General features: G+C 45.3%; 1 protein-coding gene across 5 annotated transcripts in view; it reads right to left on the bottom strand.

Annotated features, from left to right (window-relative positions):
• Positions 1-18295, bottom strand: part of SORCS2 (sortilin related VPS10 domain containing receptor 2) — a 2165153-nt gene that overhangs the window by 792709 nt on the left and 1354149 nt on the right. For all 5 annotated transcript variants that reach the window (XM_078678523.1, XM_078678525.1, XM_078678524.1 and 2 more), the window contains exon 4: positions 16009-16173. In XM_078678523.1, coding sequence (XP_078534649.1) covers positions 16009-16173 — 165 coding nt within the window. The remainder of the gene's footprint in view (positions 1-16008; positions 16174-18295) is intronic.

Below are 18295 nucleotides of genomic sequence, written 5' to 3'. Positions count from 1 at the left end.
GTGGATTTGAGGTTTGGATTCCTGTGCAGTTCTTTAAAAACTGGTGTATAAGGCAAATCTTGGAGTTGTAGATCAAGGAGTCCTACTGCTGATGGTATACTCAAATGTTACAGTACTGTGTGCCTCTGTTTCCGCGGCTGTGATATATATCTTTGATGCCTATGTGTGTAGCTTTCAGTAAGCTACTTGATTTGCTAAATTTGTGGTCCAAGAGGCTCAAGCTCAATGTTTGTTTTCTTGTTTATGTTACTTAACTAATAAAAGCAATAAAACTAATCTTAAAAAATAAATAAAAGGTTACCTTCTAAAGTCCAGCATGAAGACCTCCATTTGCGGTGGAGGAGGCCGAGAGAAGCAGGGAGAGTGTTGCGGATAGTTGCACTATGATTACCACCCGCGAGGCCTGGCCTGCACTTCACGCTACAGCTACGATCATCTGCGATACCCTCCCGGCTCTTTGTGGCCCGCTCCACCATGAGCTGAGATCTATGTGTACAATCCTTGCAAAAACAAGTTACAAAAAAGAAAAACCTCACCTGTTGACTGATTTGGTAACCTTCAATATTATACTACAAAAGCCCTACAAAGATCTCCACATGGAGCCCTTTGGGAGCTTGGAACCCAATGATAAGTGAACGGCTGATTGATGGTCTGTTGTCCTGGTAACTAAAAATGTGGAGGCAGATGTAAAGTGGTTATTCTATGACTACCAAAAAAGTGGATAATTTCCAAACAGAATTTCATTTTAATTATGACTGGTTTCTGTGCTTTTCTACCAAAAGTCAACCGTTTTTCTGGGACCTCGTCCTGCACCTATCCAGTCTTGTCAAATCCTTCTCACTGACAGCCTGCTGCCTTGGCCCTCTGATATTTGTTTACTTCCATTCTAGAGACATACCCCTAGATTCATCATTGTCCTCTTTTGCGAGTCCTTAATAGCGATTATTAAGGAATCGCTATTAAAGACTCGCAAAACGGGATGCATGTAGAAATCGCAATTAATTTTGTGATTTCTACTGCTTCCTTATTTGCGATTCGCTAATTGCTAATCGCAAATAATGAATGGCTTTCCCATTCATTCCTATGGGCCTCAAGGCCCATAGGAATGAATGGGGAGTAATTCATTATTTGCGATTAGCAATTAGCGAATCGCAAATAAGGACGCGATTTCAAGGGTGCCAGGGTCTCCAAAGGACACCCTGTAGCACCCCTGAAATGCAAATGTACACAGGTGTTGCGCACACACATGTCCAAAGGACATGTGTGTGTGTAACATACAACTTAGAAAAATGCACTAAAGTGCATTTTTCTAAGTTTTCGCTATTTACCACGAAGTTACACTTCGCGGTAAATAGCGGCCCAATATTGCGAATTCGCAATTTTAAAAAGGTTCATGAATAGCATTTAAGGAATCTCTAATTGAGATTCCTTAAATGCAATTCTTCGCAATTTAGCGAGTTCTGTAATTGCGATTTTTGCATTTGGGATGATGAATCCCAAATGCAAAAATAGCGCTCGCAAAGGGCCGGATTCTCAGAATCTGGCACTTTGCAAGCCGATTTTACTTTGATGAATCTGGCCGCAAGGATCTAATTTATATGTTTGCAGAGAGGGAACTTCATTGCAATGACGATGTAGTTCCCTCCCCATCAACAATATGATCAACCCACCCGATTTAGAGTAAGCCGGACCATAGGTTTGACGACGGTGGAGAATTATTTTACTCCGCGTTATTCAAACTGCTCCAGCGGCCTGCTGAAGTAAAGGCCATTGGAGGTTTAGCTGTATGTCCATCCAGCTAATTTAGATGGATGACATACAAACATTTTTCAATGCCCATCACAGCCAGGAAAGACCTGCCAGCAAGTGGTATTGAAAAGTGCTCAGTACCCCCCGTGCCATGGAAGGAAACTTCTATGGCGCGGGGAGCATTGTTTTTTTTATTTTCAAAAAGAAAATCATGCTTAAGGGTCTTCTTTCAGCCGCTTCACAGCGGCAGACATTCCGACGCGTGCACAGATCAGACGGCCCCGGCCGTCCGACGCACACGCCCACCGTGACGTCAGACAGCCGGGGGCTGTCTGACGCATCGAAAAGGTTAGAAAACAAAAAAACCTCATAAGCTTGCCCTATGAATCTGTCGCTTTGATGGATCCTTAAAGAAAACTTACAATGCTCTGACAGAAACCACCATGCTGGTGGTACATGCCAATTCTAGAAATGTCCACTGGGGCAGCAAACATTTCTAATTTTGGCCGGCAGCACTTATGTCAGGGCAATGGAGTAATTAACTCTGTAGCCCAAGCGAAGAGCTGGCCGCCCCCCAAATTATGAATCAAGATCTAAGTCATTTATTTTTATTTGCAGAGTTTTATATAGCGCGAACTAGAACCGAACCAAATCTGTTATCAGAGCGCTTTACATAGCACCAGTTACGTTACATGAGGACACACTTTCATTTTTTTAGGCACGGGGAGATTAAGTGATTTGCCCAGAATCACAGGGGGTTTTTGGCGTCGTTTACCGAGACTCGAACCCAGATCCCCAGGTCCGAGGTCGAGCGCCTTAGCCGTTAGGCCAACCCCTTTCCCCAACTATCTGACTTGTGGTCCATCGTGGTGCACCTTAACCTTACACTTGTCCCGGTGAAGTGCAAACTGATGACCTTGATTGGAACTTAATGGTTTTTGGCACTATTTTGGAGCCTAAACTTTGAAAAAATCATAACTCTTGTTCTACCTTTTGGATTTTTGTCATTTATCATTTTGATGTCATTATATTTAATAAAATATATTCTATTTTTGATTTGGGAAGGTACATGCCTGACAAACAGGACAAACCTTGTTTCTGTATGGGAGCCGCTCTCAAACATGTCAGTGTTAAATCACACCTAGGTATCGGTCAAGCACAAACAGATGACAGTAATTGGCACTTAACGCTTTTTGTCACCATTTATAAATTTAAACTTACAAAATTAATGTTTTTTTTGTCATTTTGTTAAAGTATTCTCTATTTTTATAAACTGGAGTGGGATTTTTATTGTTTTATCTTTTTAACCTTTTCACTATTTTGATACTGTTGAATGCTTTACACATTGTCTTAATTTAAGCACGTCTGCTCTGTGCCATGGCTACCAGGGGTTGAGCTCAGTTTTAAATTACTGAAACCTTTACTGTACCGAACAAGAAAAGTGATATTTCTACTTGTTGTGGACACTATCATCCATCCCAACTAATAACCCACTTTCTCCCAAAAACAATAGGTCGTCCTTTCAAAACCTATCGGCTTTTACCAATGCTTGTTTTACAAATGCAGCCCCAATGGTGCATTTAAACTCTCGGATTTAGGATTGAGCACACTATTTACACCTATGTTGTTTTGTTCTTTTCCGTATCTATTAATTGCTGACATTTTAACATTTTAGCATTCGTACCTGAAGTATGTGTTTCTCACCCACGAATTGAAAAAGGATCTACACACACAGACGTGAGGCTCCTTATCCTCCTTTGATTAATTGGTTATTTTTCCATGTACAACACACACACAAAGGTCTGCTTGTTAGAGACTTTCCTTTATATGTTGTACTGAAAGGCACAATGATTCAATTACTATGATAAGATCACAGATGTCATCCCTCGTGGCGGAGAAAGGAACACATCCCTCGAGAAATGTGCATTTAAGATTTTCCAAAAGCAAATATTCTAGCGAATACGTTGAGCATCTCAAATTGCTCCCTAAAAAGCAAGAATGTGGTTGGAGAATAATTTGTATTTCTAGTCTCAGGGGAGTCTGAAAAACAACCAGGAAATTATTTTTGCCTGGTAAAAGAATGAAAGCACGAAATTCTTTACTTCTTGGCAGTGCATCAAATAGTGAAATGGGCAGCAGGATAATGTGACACTTTAGTTGCTCGAATTATTGATATATAACTGAAACAAGTAATTTAGGGTCTTCATTCGAAATTAGCTGGGGACAATGCATCCCATTCCCACACCCAGAATTAGAGAAACCCGGAACACCACAGTATTCCACATGGTTGTGTAACACAGATTGGGTAAGTAGGTCTTAGATTAATACATTTGTAATAAAACAAACATCCCCTTTAGATTCGACCTTCCCATCACATAGGATTCTGGAATGACACATGAGCAGAGAGCCTGAAGACATCACAGGCGTCTTTCTTTTCACAAAAAACACAACAGATCAAAGCATGTCTAAAAACAGGAACAAATGCAAGGCAAACCTAGCACAAACACAATCATTTCTACTAGAAAGAGATAAATATATGCAACAGCAACAAACATGAGAAGATACATCTCATGAAAAATTATTGAGTAATACTCTTGGCAACAACAGCGGTAAAGGGGAACCTTATACATAATCCGGGAGGTAAATCCGTCTCCTTGTCAATCTTTTCCTAGTCATGCCACCTCCATGGATCTCTTGACATTGGTAAATCACTCTGCATACTCACTACGACATCACCAGATGTTGCGGTACTAAAGCACACGGTGTCCAAATTTCAGATTCTTTGGTCATCAGTTTTCGCAGCATTAAAAAAAATAATTTACTGCCTTCATAGGTTTTATAAATCTCGACCAACTAGCACTCTCTGCTGGAGACTTTTTTTCAAACCCAGTCTTGAACTTAACCCCTCCCATGCTGGTGACGGAACCGCTCCGTCACCAGCCTCGGTCGCGCTGTGCTGGTGACGGAGCGGTTCCGTCACGGCCCGCTCAGCACGCCTGCACGGCGCGTTCTATTAAGCGGGCGGGCCGTGACAGAACCGCTCCGTCACAAGCACAGCGCGCCCGAGGCTCTTGACGGAGCGGTTCCGTCACGAGCATGGGAGCGCCGCGCGGCCCCCTCCCCCCTAGCGCTGCGGCGTAATTGCCACCGCAGCGAAGGGGTTAACATCCCTTTGGTAGAATGTTATTATCCACCACCTCATTTGTTTTGAGATGATAAAGTGAGCTATTTCGGTGTTCCACTCTACAACCAGTTAGAAATTCCACTTTCATTTAATAACACCTCAATCAGTTTCTCTCGGCAGGACACATTTCCATTTCATCTGCGCCCAACACATTGACGTTTAGCCTTCTAACTGTTGGGATAACTGTTATGGCTGATTTCTTGGGTTTAAATCTATGCACATATGTTTTGAGTCAAATTCCTTGTTAAACACCTATAGAAACCACTTTTCGAATTCTGAACACCCATCTTAGACCACATTAACTTGCACCTGTGTTTGAGGATTGAGATGCAGGTAGACTCAACATGGCTACCAGGGGTTGAGCTCAGTTTTAAATTACTGAAACCTTTACTGTACCTAACAAGAAAAGTGATATTTCTACTTGTTGTGGACACTATCATCTATTTCCTGAGGGCATCCACTAATGTTGTTGTGCTTTATAGAGACATCCACTATACCTTTGGCTGTATTCCTTCAAACTACAAGGAAGCAAGCATGTATACATTCATATTGATTGAATGCAAACCATAGCCCCCTTGTTGTATGTCCTTATTTGCACAGGCTTACTCTGTCTTTGTAGTAATCCTCATAAACTTGCTCTGAAATAATTGTCAGATGAGAACGAGAATCAAACATCATTATGAACTTGATTCCATCCAAACACCCCAAACACGAAGATTCCCAACATATTTGTTTCCCAGCAGTATGACTACTTCATCACACACTTTTTTATGTATCACTCATTTTCTTGAATTAGAATTTTAATGTATTTGTAGAGCGCGCTTATACCGGAAACGGTTTCATGGCGCTCTTCCCTTGGATCTTGCTACTTCAACACTTTATGATGTGCCCTCTCTTACTGCACTTATTTCACAGTTCCTTTGTTTCAGGGCAAGTCTTATTTCTTGCTATACAACCTATCTTCCCTGCAGCTTTGACTCTTGAATTCCATCCCTTTCTCCTCTACATTTTCACTCTGGATCTGGGGGGGACTTCCAAAGAGCTGGACAGGGGTCTTCCCAGAAGAAAGAGGGGGAGATAAAAAGAAGAAGTTCTCCAAAGGCCCCAAAATAGTTCTCCAGGGAAGGAGTCAGGTTCCCCAGCCAAATCTGGCCACCAGAAACCCACCTACCCTGACCGTAGTCAGCAGCCCAGGATTGTCCGATGCTATGAGTGCGGCGAGGTTGGACACTACAAGGGAGATACCAAGTGTCCAAAGAGAGCGCACCCTTCCACTGGAGGAAAAAACCCAGGGGTAGCGAGTGTAGTGATCGGGGAGGAGCTGCCCCTAGACAAGGGGGGTGAGTGGGCAGGGTTGACCTTAGTGTCCCTGGGAGACAGCGGGATGGTTCCTAAGGTCCATGAGGCTCCAAGTACCATCAAGTATAGGCAATGGGTCACCATCAATGGCCAAAAGGGGGAGGCTCTGAGGGACACAGGTGCCAGCATGACCATAGTGAGAAGACAGCTTGTCTCCAGAGCAGGTGATTCCCAATGTATTCCACCCCGCTGTGATGGCTGACGGCAGGGTGAGCCACCATCCCGTGGCTGAGGTTCCCTTTGAGTGGGGAGGGGTCACAGGCCTTCTACGAGATGCGGTGAGCCCTGCTGTGCTGGTCGACTGTCTGTTGGGAAATAACCTTGAGCACAATGCTTAGAAAGAGGTAGAGTTCCAGACACATACGAAGATGCTGCGATCACCTGATTGGATCTGTGCAAGCACGCGGTTCGCGACTGCCCGGAAGGGGAGTTCGCAAGGGCTGGAGCCTGGAACCAAGGCACAGCCAGCTGCCAACAAGGGGAAGATCTGGGGTCGGGGAAAACCTGCCACGGCCTCCACACCCCGTGAGATGGATGGGGCACCGGAGGTGGTGGTTCCGGAGTCCACGGAGGGGGATGTTGACTCCCTGGAGGACTTACCTATCCCTGCAGAGTGGCAAGTGGAGGGAGGACCTACCAGAGAGGAGTCTTGTCAAGGGCAGAAGGACTGTCCTACCCTTGAGGGTCTAAGGCGACAGGCCGAAGCCCAGGCAGCAGGTAATATTTCAGGGAACTTTCACATCTACTGGGAGGATGGTCCCCGCTACAGTGAGCCCAAGGCTCCGGTGCATGGGTCATCCCGAGCCTTGGTAGTTCCCCAGCGCAACTGAGCCTTCCTTTTAGAGTTGGCTCATGAGATTCCTTTGGCAGGACACCTGGGCCAAGACAAGACCTTTGCGCGGCTCGTTCCACACTTCTATTGGCCTCAGATGAGGGTTGCGTCTGACACTTTTGTAGGATGTGTGTGTCCTGTCAAGCCAGTGGAAAAACAGGGGTTAAGCTGAAGGCTCCCCTGGAACCACTGCCTGTCGTTAGCACCCCCTTTGAAAGGGTGGGCATCGACATTGGTGGGCCATTAGATCCACCCACATCAGCCGGTCACAGGTTTATCCTGGTAGTGGTGGATCATGCCACCCGGTACCCAGAGGCTATTCCACTGAGGACCATTACTGCACCTTCGGTGGCCCGGGCCCTGATGGGGATTTTTACCCGAGTGGGTTTCCCCAAGGAAGTTGTGTCCGACAGGGGGGCCAACTTCATGTCAGCCTACATGCAGGCTATGTGGAAGGAATATGGAGTTACATACAGGTTCTCCGCTCCTTACCACCCCCAGACCAATGGTCTGATGGAAAGGTTTAATAAAACCTTGAAGGGCATGATCAGGAGTCTGCCTGAGAGCCTGCAGAGGAAATGGGACATCCTTCTGCCCTGTTTGTTGTTCTCATACAGGGAAGGCCACAGAAGGGAGTGGGCTTCAGCCCCTTTGAACTTCTGTATGGGCACCCTGTCAGAGGACCTCTCAGCCTGGGGAAAGATGGATGGGAAAAGACTCCCAGGGGGCTTTCCCAGGATGTCGTGAGCTACATGCTGGCTTTCCGTAGCCAAATGGCTAAGTTGTGGAAGCAAGCTTCTGACAACCTTGAGGCCAGCCAGGCAGTCATGAAAGAGTGGTACGACCACAATGCTCACCCCGTGGAGGTGGAGCCTGGCCAGAAAGTGTGGGTCTTGGAGCCTGGAGAGATTAGCGCCCTCCAGGATCGCTGGACAGGCCCCTTTGAAGTGGTTGAAAAGAAGGGCAAGGTCACTTATTTGGTGGACCTTAAGACCCCCAGGCAGCCCCATCGGGTGCTCCATGTCAACCGCCTCAAGCCCCACCATGAGAGGTCCGAGGTCATTTGATGATGGTGACCGATGGGGCAGAGGAGGAGGAAAGCGAGCCCCTCCCTGACCTATTCACGTTTCAGGAGAAGGACGGTTCAGTGGAAGGAGTGGTCCTCTCACCATCTCTGACTCCCGAGCAGCAGAGGGACTGCCGCCAAATTTTGGAGCAGTACTCCTCACTGTTCTCCATTATTCCGGGAAGGACCCACCTGTGTACCCACAATGTGGACACAGGGGACAGCCCACCTATGAAGCCCAAGTCCTACCGGCTGTCCGATAAGGTGAAGGCCAGCATCCACAGTGAGGTCACCAAGATGCTGTAGCTGGGAGTAATTGAACCTTCCAACAGCCCCTGGTCCAGACCGGTGGTACTGGTACCAAAAGCTGCCCCACCGGGCACCACACCAGAACTCAGGTTCTGTGTGGATTACAGAGGGCTGAACTCAGTGACTAAGACTGACGCTCATCCCGTCCCAAGGGCAGATGAGCTCATTGACCGGCTGGGAGCTGCCCGATATTTGAGTCCCTTTGACCTCACATCAGGGTACTGGCAGATTTCCCTGACAGATGGAGTGAAGGAGAGGTCTGCCTTCTCTACCCCTGAGGGACATTACCAGTTACGAGTGATGCCCTTTGGCCTCAAGAACGCCCCTGCTACTTTTCAGCAGTTGGTGAACCAGGTCCTCTCCGGTATGGAGGCCCTGCAGCAGGTTGGCCTGACGATCAAGGCCAGCAAATGCCAGATCGGGTAGGGGTCGGTGGTGTACCTAGGCCACTTGGTGGGTCGGGGAAAGGTGCAGCTCCTCCTGGCCAAGATTGAAACCAACATGGCCTGGGAACCCCCCAAGACACAGACTGAGGTTCGAGCTTTTCTGGGCCTCACCAGCTACTACCGCCGCTTTCTCAAAGGATATGGGACCATTGTGGCTCCCTTGACTGAGCTTACATCTAAGAAACACCCTCGATTAGTTATTTGGACCGAGGCGTGCCAACAAGCCTTTGACTCCTTGAAGAAAGCTATGTGCACAGCTCCAGTGCTCAGGGCCCCGGACTTTTCCAAAGAATTCATCGTCCAAACAGACGTGTCTGAGCATGGTATTGGGGCAGTGTTATTGCAGCTCAATTAAGAAGGTCTGGACCAACCAGTGGTTTTCCTTTCCAGGAGACTACTTCCCCGTGAACAGAGTTGGAGTGCAATAGAGCGGGGAGATTTTGCGGTGGTCTGGGGCCTGAAAAAGTTGCGGCCATACCTGTTTGGTTCGCACTTCCTTGTTCAGACAGACCACCGGCCCCTCCGGTGGCTCATGCAAATGAGGGGTGAGAATCCCAAGTTGCTTAGGTGGTCCATCTCCTTACAGGAAATGGACTTTAGGGTAGAACACCGACCTGGAGTGGACCATGCCAACGCTGACAGTCTCTCGAAGTTTTTCCGCCTTAGTGACGAGAACTCCCAAGGGATTGGGTAGCTCTCCCCACTTTCAGCTGGGGGGGACGCGTGTTAGACCTGTCAGCTTTTTGAGTGGTCTCCTCTTATTTTTGTTTTTGGTCCCTTTCTGCCTCCCATTATTTTTGTCCACCAGTCCTTTTTGTGTGGCCTTAGGTCTCCGGGTGCCCCACCACTGCTAATCAGTGCTGAGGTACAGCTGCGCCTTTCTAAAATGGTGGGTAGATAGGGTTCGTAAGATGGATGCCTGACAGGAATTACCTCAGAGCTTGGGCCATAGGATAGCATTAGAGGGTTCTAGAACCTTCCAGTCCACTCTAGTGACCTGGGCCTAGACTATATAAGGGAGGACACTGGGCGGCCATTTTGTCACTGCTGGGCTGGCTGGAGTACAGACGATTGCGTCAGGGGGATTGTGTCACAGGCTACTCTGATTGTTCCTAGGGGCTGCGAGATAGTCGTGGGTGCTGCCCTCCTCCTTGTTGAACTGACCCTGCTTATGTGAGGTGATCTGTGAACCTCACAAACCAGTGTGGCCGCTCATCAGGAAATCTTATTCACTTCAACTGCTGGCGAGAGTGAACTTGCCCAACCCCAGAGACCTTGGACGTGGACCCAAAGAGCAACACGGAACAGGGGTCCTTTATTACGATTGCTGAGGTGAAGGGTGATCTCAACTGCAGCCCTTGCCTGGTTCGGCCGGGTTGTGGTGTACTTTGTGCCAAGAGCCGTGGACAACCAAGAAGGCTCAGCACTACAACGTTCAGAGCTTCCCTCTGGCCCTTCTTACCTTTCCGAGGCGTAGGGGTGCTAAATTGTTACTGTGTCGCTGACCTGGGTGCTGAGAAGAGCGATCCCAGCCTGAGGCGTGTGGAAGGCGGTGCGACGCGAGGTTCTGTGAAAGACGCTGGGTGGGACCGTTGAGCGACCGGACCCCTCCCGCCAAGCGCGTCGCATCACAGTTCGAGTCGAGTCTCCTCGGAAGCAGAGGCTGCAGCTTCCCTTGGGCACCTGGTGCTCCGGTGGTCGGAAGTGGACGCTCTGAGACCCGACTTGAGAAGCCTTTATATCTTCGCTCAGCCGCCATCCCCGCCTCGGGTGAAGTGTGAAGAACCTGAGCGGGCGGACGGGGGAAGCGCGGCCTAGTCAACTTGCTTCCCAGAAGAAATAACAAGGGCGCCGATCTGGCGCACAGGTATCCGTGGGGAGGTACAGAGGAGGGGGGGAGCAGAAAGGAACAAGACCTACAAGGAGGAGGCGAACTGAGGAGATTGGGGTGCCTCAAAATTGCCCTAAGCAAATCCACCCTCCAGTAAATTGTGACTGACTGAATCAAGGAGTAGGCCTTAGACTCTGATTTCACCCCCACCCCCCCTTTTCAAAAGCCTCCTAGAAAACATCAGGGGAGTTGGGAAAGAATGCATAGTCTGCATAGGAAGTTTGTCATTTCTCCCCTCTGAACATTTACTTCAAATCGGCTCAGTTGACCAGAAGCCGGTCCAAGCTTTAAATGTACTTACTACTGATTAGCATGTTCCTATTGATCTATTTTACCGGTTATTTGCCTAATTGAATGTATTCATGGATCTAATGCTGATTATTGCTGATTACTGTGAGGAAGTATAATACGATTTTTCAATTAATGTGATTAATTCTCCAAGTGAATTGCTGCAAGAAGTATATTATTTTACAGTGAAATTTTCATACATTTCCTTCCTCAAAGCAACAAGATAAAGTTTCACCATTTTATAACTAACATTGGTGAGGTGTCATTTTTGGTGGGTTTGCGCTGTGGTGATGTAGAGTGTGTAATGCAAGCATGACACGTATGCCTTTGAGATTTAGCCCTTCCGCTAGTGCCTTGCTACCCGAACCAGGACCGGCAACCCCGGTTCCAACACCCATCAATTCAGCAAACCAAATGAACATGCAGTTTCAATTATTGGCCAGCACTGTGACAGGTGGAGGCATGTAAGCAGCAAGCACAACCAGAACATTAACCCCTTCGGTGCAGATGACGGCTCCCGGTCGTCATGAGTCACGGTGGGCGTGTGCTGATGACGGCCGGGAGCCGTCATGACCACGCCCACGATCGGAATGTCCAGCACCGGCGCTGAATTCCAGCCGCAGCCAAGGTGTTAAAGCCATAAATTAGATATTACAATGTTATTATGTCTGCAATGCAAATCAAATCATGAAAGAATAATCCAGCTCATTATAAGAAGCTCAACGTAATGTTGCACTTGCAGTCTAGCAAGAGGACACTTGATTCCATCATCAAACCCTAAAAGAAATCCAATGGGACAATGTAAACATCCTCAAAATTCCACATACTTGTTGACAGCCATCCAAGCAATGGCAAAGCATGAATAGCAGACGAGAATCAATTGCTGAAGGGGCTGACCCAAAGCCCGCACCCTCTCTGTACTTCTTCAAATGGGACTTTTTTGAAGAATTAATAACATGAGGCCATTAACACAACAAATGAAGTCTGTGCCAAAACTAGCCAAAACTAAATTACATTAATGATTTGTCACAGAAATGAGTATAAATAATTCTGAGGATTGAAAGGTGCCTTCCTTTGTCTCCAATAAGCATGGAAAGAGGTTTAAGGAAAGAGATGTGCGAGACTACAGCAAAGTATAAACAAGCTACACAAATGACAGGTAGCAATTAACAAGAGTGTTTTATTTAATACAGGCCATATTTCCTTGCAGACAAAAAGTAAACAGCCTCTAGAAATGCTTAAAAAGAGAGGGAGTTAAAATAATGTAAACATACTTTGCTATTCTTGATTTATTGCAAGCCACTGGAACAATAGAGAGCCTTCTTCTGAAGAACATCCTGTTTCAACCAGGCAAAGGACTTTGCCAAAACCCCAGCATTAGAATAAGATAGTTTTTTTCTCTACTGAGAAATTACATCACGTTTACCACTGTGCAGAAACTACTTTTAGTTGGAGGTCTATGGTTTATATAAAGGCCACTAGATTTATGCAGTAATGAAGGACCTCATTGTGTGACAGTGTTGACTATATTAAGTTGTAAGAAAAGGCAAAATATACAACATAATAAGGCACATGTATAGGCAATATTATTTTGCTATCTTGGGTTAGGGCCTTTCACAAGCAGTGTAGACCTGGGCAGCTGGCTATGAATCTATAGCAATACTATGTGGCCAACTTATTCAGCAATTGACAACTGACCGGTGAACCTTTTAGCTTACTCCATGGAATTAAACATGCAATACAACTAACTTCTGGAGACTGGCCAAACTGGTGTTACATTAGCAAAAACAGTTTCTTTCTCAGAAAGAATAAACAGAGCTTTATAGGCTAGTAGATGAGTTATAATGGCCACGAGCTATGCAGTCCTTAGTCATACCCTAATACCAGCTTTGCAAAGTACTGACAGCTTTGTTTTTTAGGTCGAGCCTAGGCAGCGCATGCTCTGTGTCTTCGAGACTGCTGTATTCACTTTGTGCACTTACAGCCCGCCCATTGCCTTTTTATTTGTACCTTTGATTGTTGTTCAAAAATACTTGCTTGCTAGTGGTTAATCCTTACTCTTTGTCCCTCCTTTTTGTGTTTGGTTTCCTCCCACAGAGGAACGCCCAATTAATGTTAACATTACACTTCTGTGATTATGTGTTCATTTGGGAGACTATTTTTTTCTTGGTTTCCTGCTCGTGTCACTGTTTGCCCTTCTTGGGTGGTTCAGCTTCAGCGCCCATCAATTAATCACCCAGTCCCATTAATATGCCAACATTAAATGTCAGATGCTTCAGGCGCTGATTTTAAAATAGCCTCCTTAATTTTCTCTGACTTCAACGTGCGAGGATTTGCCACACACCCCTCCAGCATTGCTGCTTGTTGATTTAGTTAGCCTCAGTCACCAGACCTTCAGCATCCCAACCTTGTAGCACTGGATAGGGCAAGGCTGGGGCAACTCCTGTTGCATTTTCTCTGACGCTTGTTTATATAATGTGATCTCAAATAACCTGAAGTTGTTGGAGTGCGTTACATGAGGGTTAGTTACATTACACAAGGTCAGATTAATTATTGGGGGCACTTTTAAAGAGCACGAACTTCACTGACCCAAAGGTATTGAAGTGCTTTACAAAAGCGCAGTTACAATAAACAAAGGCAGGTTAATTTTGTTGTTTTTTAGGTACGCAGAGATTAAGTGATGCTGACGCCTCCCCTGTTTATTCATTCATTCCCGTCTACCTGACAAATAGGCGCAGAGTTCATCCCTCCCACCTCCTCCCATGTCGCTGCATGCCCGCCTGCTGCCTCTTCCTGTCATACTCATCCACTCAGAGCTCTATATTCAAAGCTCATTCACGGCATCTCCCCAGGGACCATGAGGCATTTTTTATTTTATAATGTGAACTCGAGTGACCCGAAAGTGTTGGAGCTACATGAGAGCTAGTTACATTACAGAAAGTCAGATCAACTTTTGGGGGCATTTTCATAAAGCGCAAACCCAACTGTTAGAAGTGCTTTACAAAAGTGCCAGTCACATTACACAAGGTCAGGTAATTTTTTTTTGTTGTTTTTAGGTGTCCAGAGATTAAGTGATGCCAAAGCAGTCCCTGTTTGTTTGTTATTTCCCCTATACCTGACAAATGGGAGCATTTTGTTGTTGTTGCTACGTCTAGTGATCCAATAGTCAGTGGGCTGGGACAGAGGGCAGGGCCGTGGGCTTGCTGGACAATGGATGGTGTGAGCAGTGTTTTGAATGGACACCGTTGGAGAAGGATACCTGGTGAATAAAGGCCTTAGGGAAGAGGGATGTGACGTCTCCGCCACTGGAAAGCACTTCACTGCTTTTTTTCATATGCTGTTCACTAATCTAGTGATGCAGTCACACACAGAATGTTACAGTGCTGTTGACTTGCATCGAGGCACTTGTCTTTCTGTCTGTGCATTAAAAAGCCTTAGAATGTGCCCATAAATGTTTCCTGAGGCAAGCAAGTATTCCTGAATCACATTGAATGACCTAGTGTGCAGTAACAGTATAGCTCTTCAATCCCTGGCAGCACAGCACCCAGGATAACGTGCTGCATGAAAAGCACTTATAAGGTACCAGAGGCAAGACCTATTGTTATAAGATTACTAACACTTTTACCCCAAACGGCTAGTATGGGCACTATTGAGTTTTTAACAGATGAGATGGAGCAAATTGTCTCCTACACTGAAGCTGAGATTTGGTGAACACTGAGTGGTGCTTTAACAATTCTCAGAGTGAGGGTTCAGCCATCTTACTAAAAAAGTGATTTTGAGGAGTTCCTATTGAGAGTAGCAGGTGAGCCATGCCACTTCCCTCTTAAACGTGCCAGGTTTCCCCAAAAACATTTATAAAACCATGGGTTGCAGTCATGCACTTTGAGGCATATTTTCCTAGATTGGCATGGATGGGTATGTGGGGCAGTGTCTGGGTATTTGCACAAAATCACACCTTTCTTTGAACAGCATCTCGTGCTTGATACGCACTGAGAATAAAGTTGATGAAACAGGATGAAATTGCTAAAAAAAATACACATGCAAATATATTGTGAAACGTATGTCAGAAATGCAATGGATCTACACGTCACACAAAGAATTGGATTATGACTCTGCAATTGCATCAATTGTATTTCAATCAGGAGATGTTTACAGACGAGGAATAATACATAACCTATGTGTTAGCCTTTATCTAATGTGTCTTGGGTTGGCTTGGGGCTTGCTTTCCATAAAAGTCTCACTCACTCATTGAGTGGTACTCTCTCAATTGTTCTTCTGTTAGTGGCAATGTATTTAAAATATTTCAAAACTGTGACCAGGAAGCGAGTAAATGTTTATCATCGCTGTGGGCGTTGATGTAAGTTTTGTCAGAACCTGAGTGAATTTAAACAAAATACATAAATCTTGAATGCAGACATTTGTTAACATTAACCCGAATGGCAAACGAATTTTACATTAGTTTCTTACAAAGAGTTGTACCCTCGCTTAATTAAGTCTAGACTGTGACTGCCTTTCAAAAGTTTGACACTTGCTGCAAAAAATACTTAATAAATGGGGTGTTCAATGCCCATTCTCCTGCAAGCTGTCTTGGCATTAAAGGCCTGCTCCCTTGTTAAAGGTCGTTTAATGCTGGAGCGGGCCTTTAATGGCCAGTAGAGCCCGCTACGTCGGGCTCTAAGGCTATAATCAAATGACTATATATCTAAATAACGCAATCATGTTTTTTATTTCTGTTAATGGCATGTGTGGTGTCTATAAAGCATGATTTCTGAGCATCGTTTTTAGCGGCGCTGTACATATTGCAACATTGGTATTATGAACACGATATGCACGTTTACAGAAGAATTGAAGAGCGTTGCCAATTTGTTGTCAAGTGAGCTTTACCTTTGCATCTTTGCTGTAAGCCAGCACTTTGTCTTCTTCTTTTGGATGGAAAATGAGTATCTCCACTGCAAAAGTAATGGATTGCTTTTGGAACGAAGATCCTTCATCAATACTGCTGAAAAGGGTCTGATCGCGGTCATTGAGTGACGAGCTCACAAGAATTATCTGAAATACAAATCATTATTAACAAATTTAATTATTTAACAAACATTGTAAAAAAAATATTGAATTGTAAAAGAAGATAGATTAGGTGACTTGAAGAAACATAAATTATAAACATTATTCAGAGACTTTGCTAGAGATTCTCCGCCACACAAGAAATTAAATGACTTCATGGTTACAATGCAAAGCCTTAAATCAATCAGATTTATAAAACATTCAGATTCACAGGTTATCATGAGTAACCCAACAATAACTCTTACAGTGGAAAGGTCATGACTTCATGCATCATGCTATTGATGACATCACATTTGGCATCATCAATTAAATTAAGAAAAGCTACCATGGTGGCTTACGCACCTACACCGTGTCCTACTTGAAAACAAGGGTGTTTGTGTAGAAAGCGGTTGAAAGGCCAATGATGAGTTAAGAGAGCTATGGGGAAGGTGCCTTACACATTAGGATTAATGATATAGCCTCTAGGTGCTTTTTTGGTCACCACTGAGGTAGGATCTGGGCTCAGGACTTTAATTAGACTTTGTGTGACCTGTGTATACTAGGTACGGCTAGCGTTTAATCCCAGTGGATCCTGTAATGTTAGTAGTAACACATGAGTTTGATGATGCCATTCTTGATATCATCTTTGACATTATATATGAAATTATGAATAGTGCATTGAGGGAGTTCTGGGTATATTGCTCACTATAATTGTTTAGTTTCAATTATATTATTCTTTGAATTTTAACCAATGCATCCTTTCGCCTGAAATATTTTAAGGGGCGATACATAGATAGATACATATATAAATAGATTTTTTTATATATATATTTTTTATTTTTTTGTCCTCATTTGCCTTGCCCTCCTCTCTAGTAACCCTCAACCACCTGGCGTGTCCCACATCGATATACTCGAGGTTTGTGTGGATCCGCTCAATGACACGATTTATGAAGATTTGTGGGAGGTGGAAACCTGAGAGATATTGGGAACTGATAGGGTCGGGCCTGCACTTACTCCATCTTGGTGTTTGTTAACCTGTATGACCAATAATGTAACGAGGGACCCTGGTCCTGGAGTACAATAGGAATCATAGGACCGGGGGGAACCCCCCCCCCTAAAAAAAAAACCCGGACGTTATTTCCACTGGATCAACAGGTCCCAAAAAGCCAAATTACGTTTACTGCATGTTCTAGCCAAGTCCACTGTAGAAGTTTCATACATGGAAGTCAGCCAGCTTGAATGTGATGGGGCTGTATTTTCCACCCATACCTTGCAAATTTGTCTCCTGGCCAAAAGTACTGCATAGAACAGAAAGGATCTAGCTTTGCCGGTGATACCAGCATCCAGGCCGAAGATAATTAATGGTAGGGTGATAGACAGGGAAGTATTTAAAATGGAATCCAAGGTACTTTTCACTTCCTCCCAGAACCGGGCAATATAAGGGCAGTCCTTGAACATGTGAACATCCGAGGCCGCAATATAATTGCACTTGTTGCATTTCTTGTCTGGAACGAATTTAGACAATCTAAGGGGTGATAGATAGGCGCGATGTACCGTAAACAAATGATTGCGCCTCAGCCATATGGGTTTCACAACCTTGTAGAGGAGGGTAAAAGATCTTAACCAAATCTCTTCACACTGAACACCTACCTCTTCAACCCACAGCTCGTCTGGAAGAGTGAACTCTCCGTCCACCTCCTCCACTAGACTCCAGTACCACTGGGACACCTCCTTCCCGCCCCCTTGTCGTTCCACCAATTGCTGTTCCATATTGCTTACCTTCCCCAATGAGATCCCCTTCCGAGACAATGCCCTGGCCCAGCTATCTAGTTGTATATATTTGAATCTTGAGAAATCAGGACCGAGCAATGCCCGTAATTCCTCCCATGTCCTCAACGATCCTCCAGCCAACAGCTCTCCCCACTTTGTTATACCTCCTTCCTTCACCGGGATCGAGAGCCTGTCTTTTAAACAAACTGGGAGGCCCGGGGAATCCCACACTGGGGCAAAGTTCGAAAAATAAGGTAGACCTAGTCTTTTCCTGATCTGTACCCAGGCGTCCGCCAGGGATTGAAGAATCTTTAATTTGACTTTTTAAAAACATTTTTGGTCCCCGAACTTGAACAGGTAA

Source organism: Lissotriton helveticus, chromosome 2_2, assembly GCF_964261635.1.
Source record: "Lissotriton helveticus chromosome 2_2, aLisHel1.1, whole genome shotgun sequence".
Classification (NCBI taxonomy): Eukaryota; Metazoa; Chordata; class Amphibia; order Caudata; family Salamandridae; genus Lissotriton; species Lissotriton helveticus.
The sequence above is the reverse complement of the archived record's forward strand: the minus strand, read 5'-3'. Positions and strand labels throughout refer to the sequence as shown.